General features: G+C 49.2%; 1 protein-coding gene across 1 annotated transcript in view; it reads left to right on the top strand.

Moving 5' to 3' along the window:
- The first annotated feature begins 6,069 nt into the window (after positions 1 to 6,069).
- Positions 6,070 to 8,575, top strand: part of GAN (gigaxonin) — a 59,394-nt gene continuing 56,888 nt past the window's right edge. The window contains exon 1 of the mRNA XM_055413065.2: positions 6,070 to 6,412. Within this exon, the coding sequence (XP_055269040.1) occupies positions 6,246 to 6,412 (167 nt within the window). The 5' untranslated portion in view covers positions 6,070 to 6,245. The remainder of the gene's footprint in view (positions 6,413 to 8,575) is intronic.

Here is an 8,575-nt window from a genome sequence, read left to right as displayed (position 1 = left end):
AATTGAGTATCTTTTACATGCTCTTAGGTATGGTAACAATATATAATACTCAAACTAAATTTATAGAGTACAAGGTGGAAAATGGCGTGGCTTGAAGGAGGACGTGAAGGTTCTCACAGTTTGAAAGAAGTAACTGAAGCAACGTCTGTCCATAGCTGTTATATCGTGACCTTCTGAGGTATGGAAGTTTCATGTCTTTTGAATCTTCATCTTCCTTGACAATTCATCTTCCTCCACGTTGGCGAGGTCAGGTTAGGCGGCAAGGGATAAAAAGATCCAGGAATATTTTCTCTCTTCCATCAGTTTCTTTCAGTAAGTCTATACTTCTTGTGTATCTGTTATTTCCTATGCATTGTTTTAGAGGCTAGGGAATAACAGTGATAAATAAAATAGGAAGTTCCTGCCAGGCCTCATGAAGCTTAAAGTCAGAGGAGACACATAATATACAAATAAACATATGTTAGGTAATGACTGAATGCAGCGATAAAAAATGAAGTAGTTGAGTGAGGCGTTCATTATACAGGAAGATAAGTGAAGTCCTCTCTGAGGAGCTGGCATTTGAGCTCTCATCTACGTAGAAGGAAAGAACAAGGTCTGAGAATATGAAGAAGGACATTTCCAGCCTGAGATGAGCCAGTAAAGGCCCTGGGGTGGGCATATGTGAGGCCTGTTCAGGGAATAGCGAAAGGGCTGGTTTCGTTAGTCAACATCTGGAGGGAGGACAGTGATGGGAAATGAGGTTGAAGAGGAAGTACAAGGTTGATCACACGGGGCTTTCTGCTTCGGATTTTTTCCCTCCAGTTTGATGGGAAGCCTTTGCAGGGTCTTGTTTTGGGAAGTGACTGGATCTGATTAACTTATGAAGAGAAAGAACTCAGAAGGAGGCAAGAGGAAAAGCAGGCAGCACAGCTAAGAGGTTGGTGCAGGAGTCCAGGGGGACTGACTAGTGGCTGGACAGGGTGGTACCGATGGGTCAGATGAGGCTGGACTCAGGACAGAGTCTGCAGGGTTTTGCTGCTGAATTGGATGAAGGGCATGAGAAAAAAGGTCAAGAATGTCAAGAAATCTCTGTCTGTGGTTAAGTGAATAATGTTGCCACTTTATTTGGGGAATGATTAGGGTTTTAAAAATATATTTTATCTACATTTTTTTTTTTGGCTGCACCAGGTCTTAAATTTTGGCTTGAATCTTTTTGAATTGCGTCATGTGGGATCCCGTTCCACGACCAGGGATCAAAACCTGCTTTGGGAGCACAGATTCTTTGCCACTGGACCACCAGGGAAGTCCGGAAATGATTAGGTTTAAAGAGTAGAATCAGGAGCTTATTTTCAACCGGAGATGCTAGCCTGCTGTTGCATAGACTAGTTGGAGTTCAGTGCGGGACTGTGGTAAACAACTGAAGTAACCCCTTGTGGATAGAAAGATCCCAGGTCTCCCCACTTATTAACATTTATTCACTCAGCCAATATTTACTGAGTACCTACTGTGTCTCAGACACTGCACCAGGTGCTAGCAACACAGCACGGATTTGGACGAAACAGTCACTGTCTTCATCACAGCTTAATTAGTTCACTGGTTCTGAGATACTTCTCTGAATGCTGTGTAAATATGTAGAATCAACTCTTAAGAGTTATAAATACTGAGATGTTCTCTGACTCAGCAATTTGGAAGAGCTCAGATTTTCGGAAAGGAGCCATATATAGATTTGGACCAAAGATAGATTTACCTAATAAAATATCTGAAGACTGCCTTAAAATGAATCAGAAGAGACTGTCTCAACCAAATTAATGTTTACAAAGAGTCAACTTGGTGTAATGGAAAAGCTCACAGGGCTGGAAGGCAGAAGCTCGGGGCTGGTCTGTTCTGCCCCAACTAGGTCACATGTATGACCTTGACTGAGTCCTTTACTCCTCGAGCTTCAGTTTTCACTTCAGTAAAATGAATCCACGCACGTCAGTGTTTTCTAAAGAGCTTCTAAACTGTTAATTCTTTGGCTTTGCATTATCTCTTTTACTGGACTCTTATTCCTCTTTCTAACATTTATTTTAAAAGAAAACCCCAAAGTGACTGTTTTCTTGGAGGGTTCATTTTTGGAAACAAAGTGTTTTCTTTTTGCAAATGAAAACTGTTTTTTCCTGATTGTAAAATGATACATGATCAGGAAAGCAGGAAGAGAGTAAAAAGTCTCTTGGATGATGGCATGGGAGGAAACTGTGTTTGTTTTCACCATCAGCACCTCTGCAACATGTACCATAAAGCAGGTGCTCAATAAATATTTGTTGAGTGAATGACTACTGTTAGTACCTTGTGAAAATATCCTTTTCAGTCTTCAGACCCAAGAAAGAATCCTTCCTCTGGGGCTCTTTAGCCTCTAAAGAGGGGTCACTGATAGTCACCAGAGACTGAAACTGCTGGGACATTTATTAAATCTCTTAAATTACATGTTTCACAACAGCTCGATGTCTAATATACATGGAATGTAGGAAAACAGTAACACTAAATACACCACTCTGATGGCCGTAAACAATGTCAAGGGTGGCTCAGTTTGAGTAGTATCAGTAGACTGAAAGACAGTTTCATGGTCTAACCAGGAGTGGCTCCGGCAGCAGCTGCCCAACAGATCCTCCCATACGTGGGCCCTCTTCCTTCCCTACAGCATCAGGATGAGGCTTAGTGGGGGCACCCGAGTTCAACTCAACAATTTTATTGAGGATCTAGCACCCTTTGGATTGTTAACTCCCTTCTCAAGATGCTTCCGATTGCCTCTGGAAATGAATGGAAGCCAGATCTTGTTTGGAGACACGTGCGGCATCTTTTTTTCTCAAATGGACTGTGTGGCTAATGTTGAAAAACTGGGACACTGCACATGTGGATCTGAATTTTCAGATCTTTTGAAAAATTACTGGATTTGGCACCACTGGCCCCTTATCTCCTGGAGCCATCAGCTGGCAGTGAAGGACGACCTCCCACCTGACCCGAGTGTGTGCTCTTCATCTCCCTGTGGGATCACCTGCCCCACCTGCCCCTACTGTTACAGCCTGACCCCCCATGCTCCTTCACCCAACTTGCCACCTCTGATTATGTGAGGCATTCAGGGGGCACCCACTAAGCACCAGGCACTGTGCAAGTCCCTTGAAATAGGTAAATACAACACAGCTCCTACCATGGAGGAGCTCACAAACCAATGTATAAACCGGTGAATTAAAGTGTTGCTAGCTAAGTGCAGAACAGAAAAAGCCATGAACATGGTGGAGCACAGGGACTCTGCCCCGAGAAGCTGGCTGGAGGTCCTCTGAAGGTCACTGAGCTGGATTTTGAAGGATGAATATGAGTGATTCAGGCAGGTGGTTGGTGGGGAATACTGAAGCAGTGGGGATGGAATGAGAACACTCATATGGTCTTCTGTCCATCTGCTGCCTGCTGCACAGGGGAACCTCTCAAGCCAGCAACTGCCTTTCCCGTGTCAGGTGGGAGGCTGCCCTGATTGACGTTGGTCTGTCTACAACCCTCTGCCCAGGCCCTCCTATACATTCCTTCTGTCAAAACATCACAGAAGTTTCACCTCTACTAGGAAGAACCTGCCTGACTAATCCCCATTCACCTCCAGTTACTTCAACTAAGGCAACACTCCCATTCTGGGAAAACTGGTTACCTGAGGGTGATTCTGTTATTTGAGCTCTTTGTTTTGGAACCGCTGACATTTGAAGACTAGATCAGCATTCCAAGTAATTCCAAGTAAGTGTTTATCGAGTACCTACATATTTGATACGAAAGCTTTCTGTCATATGTATTGTTTTTGACTCCGGCAACAACCCAGTTGAGAAAGAAGACAAACACAAATAAACTAAAAACAGATTGCAATTCAGAAAACATTTATTAAATGCCCGGTATTCACAATCTTTAAAATCCCTCCATCCATCCAACATCCACTGATCACTAACAGGGCTAGGCAATGGACTTGGCACCTGGAAATGGAGATGCACTAAATCTACAAGCTAGCAGGCGAGATGGACAAATAAACCCCTTACAGTAATTTTCCTGCCACAGCAATGTTCAAAGTACAGCAACAACTTCAAGGAAGAAGTGTTTCGACTGCTCCCAGGGATACTGGGCAGATATCATGGAAGATATAAGCTCTAGCCGTTTATCTTGTTGACTTTGTATTATGACATTTTACCACATACAAAGAAATAAAGAGACTAGCACAATGAATCTCCACATATTTCTGACCCAGCTTTAAAAGGAGTAACTCAGAGCCACTTTTGATTCATTTATACTCCTACCTACTTCCCTCCTTCCCTTCATATTGTTTTGTAGCCAATCCTAGATGTTTTAATCATTTTATCCATAATACTGATCTGGGAATGTCTGGACTTTCCGCTGTGCTTAGTCAATCAGTTGTGTCCGACTCTTTGCGACCCATGGACTCATAGCCCACCAGGCTCCTCTGTCCATGGGGACTCTCCAGGCAAGAATACTGGAGTGGGTTGCCATGTTCTCCTACAGGGGGATCTTCCCAACCCAGGTCTCCCATATTGCAGGCAGATTCTTCACCATCTGAGCCACGTGGGAAATCCAAGAATACTGGAGTGGGTAGCCTATCCCTTCTCCAGGGGACCTTCCCGATCCACGAACCCAACCGGGGTCTCCTGTATTGCAGGCTGTTTCTTTACCAGCCGAGCCACCAGGGAAGCCCTCCAGCAACTTCCTTCTCCCAATCTATTCTTTGGTCAGTGACTCCACCAGAGTTAAATACCCTGATTCCTGCCAGTAACCCCAAACCTTGGCTGGTTCAGGGTAAAGATGCCAGACTTTTTGAAGCCTTTGAGTTGGCTGAAGGAAAAACCTCAGCTGATCCACTGAAAACCCTATCCCAGCCTATCTGGAATACTGACCATGTTCTTTGGGCCTTTGGCCCTCGTAAAACTGCTAATTCCTTAGGAGCTTGTGGAGTCCCTAACGTTTGGACAAAACGGGGGCTACATTCCATGTTCCTATGTGCCCTTAGCTGCCTTCCCAGAAATCTGACAGTATGGGGCTTGCTCTGCAGACAGAGCTGTCCCACATTTGCTTTCTGTCGGCACCTTGACCCTCATTGGGTGGGGAACCTGGTCCCACCTGTACAGAGCCCACATCTGTCTGGGCTCTCTACTTTCCACTCCTTCAGCGTTTCTGTCTCTCTCTGAAAGGTACCAACATCACGCAGCTACTCAATCCAGAACATTATCCAGGACTCCCCCTCGCTCCTAATTCTACCTGTTCTTTCAAAGCCATCCGCTACTGCCCACCTCCACCATCACCCTTCCATCTAGGCCACCGGTCCCTTCGCTCAAGTAAGGCAATATTTAACCACGTTTCTACCTTTGGTATCCAATCCCACTCTCCAGTTCTCCACGCGGCAGCTGAGTGATCTTCGTGAAAAACCCTATCACGGTTCCTACATCTATGGGATCAAGACCAACCTCCAGACCGTAAGCCAAAGAGGTCTCGCTTACGTCTTCAGCTTCATCTGCTGCATCTCCCTCCCGTGCCCGCAACCCAAATGCTCTTTTCGGGGCTGGCTTTCTCGGATCTCTGTGATCTTACCTGGGAAGCGCCTTTTCTCCCTTAAATAATGAAAGTTACACCTAGTGCGCCCTCTTTCACGGGCGGTTATCTCACATCAGCCCGCAACAACACCTAAGAAATCATCTTCATCTTGCAGAAAGACAAACTGCGGATGGGCACCTTACCCATGGTCACACGGCTGGTGAGCGGAGGAGCCGAGGCTCGGATTCAGATTCACGGCGCCAGAGCCACGGACTTAACCCTGGAGAGCCAGCGCGCGCGCACACCCCCTCTAGCGATACAGAGATCGCTCTCAGTCGCTCACCCGCGCCCAGGCAGCTCCAGTTCCGGGATCGGGGCGTTCGGGAGGGGGACGAGGCTTCTGATTGGCCGCCTCCGGCGACGGAGGGCGGGACAGAGAGAGAGAGAGAGAGAGAGAGAAAGAGGAGAGCGCGGGGGCGTCGCGGAAAAATGACGCAACGCCGCGGCTCCTTAAAGGCGCCGGCCGCTCGCGGGGCCGACGGCGCAGGCGCGTTCTGGAGGCTCGGGCTGGATCTCGGCTCGCCGAGCGCGGGGCCGAGCGGGCGGGGCGCGCGCGGGCCGAGCGGACTGGGCGCGCGCCGAGCGCAGGCGGCTCGCGGGGTCCGGCGGGGCGCCTTCCAGAGCCCCAACGGGCGGGCGGAGAAGCGGGTGCCGCTATGGCCGAGGGCAGCGCCGTGTCCGACCCTCAGCACGCCACGCGCCTGCTGCGCGCGCTGAGCTCGTTCCGGGAGGAGTCCCGCTTCTGCGACGCGCACCTGGTCCTCGACGGGGAGGAGATCCCGGTGCAGAAGAACATCCTGGCGGCCGCCAGCCCGTACATCAGGTGAGGCGGGGGCCGGGCGGGGCCGCGCAGCCCCGGGCCCGGGGGCGGGGCGAGCCGGGCGGGGCGCGGAGCCCCGGGTCCCCACCCCACCAGGGTCCCCGCGGTCAGCGCTCGGCTCGGCGTGCCTCCCGGGAGACGCCCCAGCCCCCGGGCCTCACCCCCGCCCAGGACAGCCGCCCCGGGGCCCGGCCCTGTGCCCTGGAGCGGACCCCGGACCGCAGTCGCCCTCCCTCCCCGCTGTCCCTCGCTCCTCGAGTCCCCGCCGCCCGGCCTCCGAGCCCCTGAGGCCCGCAGACGCCGTGCTGGGCCGGACCCGGGCCCGCACCCGCGCGCAGGGCGGGGTGGCGCCGGGGAGAGCCTGCCCCCTCGCGCGGGGCCAGATCCGCGGATCCCGGCTCAAGTTTGCCGGCCCGTTCGCCTCGGAATCGACGCGCGGTGGGCCGGGCCCCGAGCCGCGATCGCGGCCAGGGAGCGCCCCTCCCGCGGAGAAGCCGAACACACGCCTCCCCTCCGGTGTGGGCAGAGGGAAAACCCATCGGATGTTTTTCCTTAGGATGGACGGCCCGCCCCCCGCTCCACCCCAGGCCCGGGCTCTTCGCAAAAGTGACTTTGCCACCCCTTTTGGGTTCTCCGTTTAAAAAGAAGGGCAGTGTGTTATAGACAGACGTTACAGTAAGCTGTCGCACATTTCGAAAGACTTACTGTAATTCTCAGGATGCTGTTATACAATCCCAGGACCATGATGAGATTTTAGTGATTGAGAGAAGGCGTTTTAAAACGAAGATCAGCCTGTTTTGTCAGCTCAACTAACGAGGTGATTTGAAGTGTTCATCCAAGGGTATCACAGCTTACCAGGGGCTGGTATATTGTAGGAACTTTCTTGCAAACTGAGTTGCTTTTTTAATAAAAGGGGGGGAAATGCTAAAAGCTGGAGAAACTGCCCAGTAAGCTGGTTAAATATAGACTATAGTAGAGAATGTCACTAGAATGACAGGTCAGAAAAAAGCAAAATGGTGTGTATTGTATTCTCAATGCCTTGTCCTAGCAGACCTGGGCACACAAATTGCTTTTTAAACTGTGCATTAAGAGACATCTGTGCCTATTCAGAAGCATTTCAACTAATTTCTGGTAACTTCTCCTGGCTCTTCCTGACTCTTTCTTAAAATCTATTTCCATTCTTTGTGGATTTCAAAGGTGGGCTTGGGGTGAGTTGATGTTAGTGTGGGGTTTAGATTGCCCACGTGACAGATAGCTCATGGCTGGCAGTTCAGAGCTTTTGAGCAATCAATATAAAATTGGAATCATCTTCGTGTGTACGGAGAATTCCTTGTTTGAGGAAATGCTGAGGAAAACTAGATGCATTCTTGTAGTTCTGTTAAGTGGCATCCAGCTGGCTTAAAAGAAATTCATGAATCGCCAAATACATGCTGTCTGTCCCCTTGGCATGCTTCATTTTTCTCCATAGCCCTTACCATGATAATATACCCTGCATTTTACTCATTTACTTTGTGGTTCTTCCCTAACCACAGTGTAAGCACCATGAGGCCAGGGACTTTGCTTTTGTTCATTTCCACATCCCTGGCATGCAGAAAGACCAGTGCCTGGTGGTTTGCACATGGGTGGAAGCAGGGAATTGCCTTCCTTTTTGCCACAGCAGACTGGCCACGAGGGGACCCACTCTGGTGCATTTCCATCTCAGACACTCAGTTGTCCCTGATGGAGAAGAGCCCTACACCTGCTTTCTGCTCCCAGCTTTCAGTCTTTTGTCAGTAGATGACTTCATCTCGGCTTCAGCTCACTAGTCTGATCAATGAGGGATAAAATGTGTCTTCCTCTCATTTAATCTTGGACCAACTCTGTGCAGAAATAGATAATTGGGCTTTAAACCCTCGCAGGTCTGCACACAGGTCTCCAGAAGTATCACTGGCAAGGTATCACTGCTGCGTCTGCCAAGTTAGGAAAGATGGGGTATCTGCTTGTGACATAGTAGCACATATGAGAATATTTAGTAATGTGAAATGTTGTTTATACTAGTAGTCATTTAGGTGTGAAATATTAGTGATCACAGTAGCAGAGCCAAAAGGGACTTCAAACCCTCGAGTCCAATTCCGTTAACCTTCCAATTAAAAAAATGGAACACGGTGGGCATTAGTGATTTATATT

The sequence above is a fragment of the Moschus berezovskii genome, chromosome 22, assembly GCF_049115385.1.
Source record: "Moschus berezovskii isolate FMDL1 chromosome 22, NW_MosBer_1.0, whole genome shotgun sequence".
NCBI classification, from domain to species: Eukaryota; Metazoa; Chordata; class Mammalia; order Artiodactyla; family Moschidae; genus Moschus; species Moschus berezovskii.
This window is presented reverse-complemented; position numbering and strand designations above follow the sequence as displayed.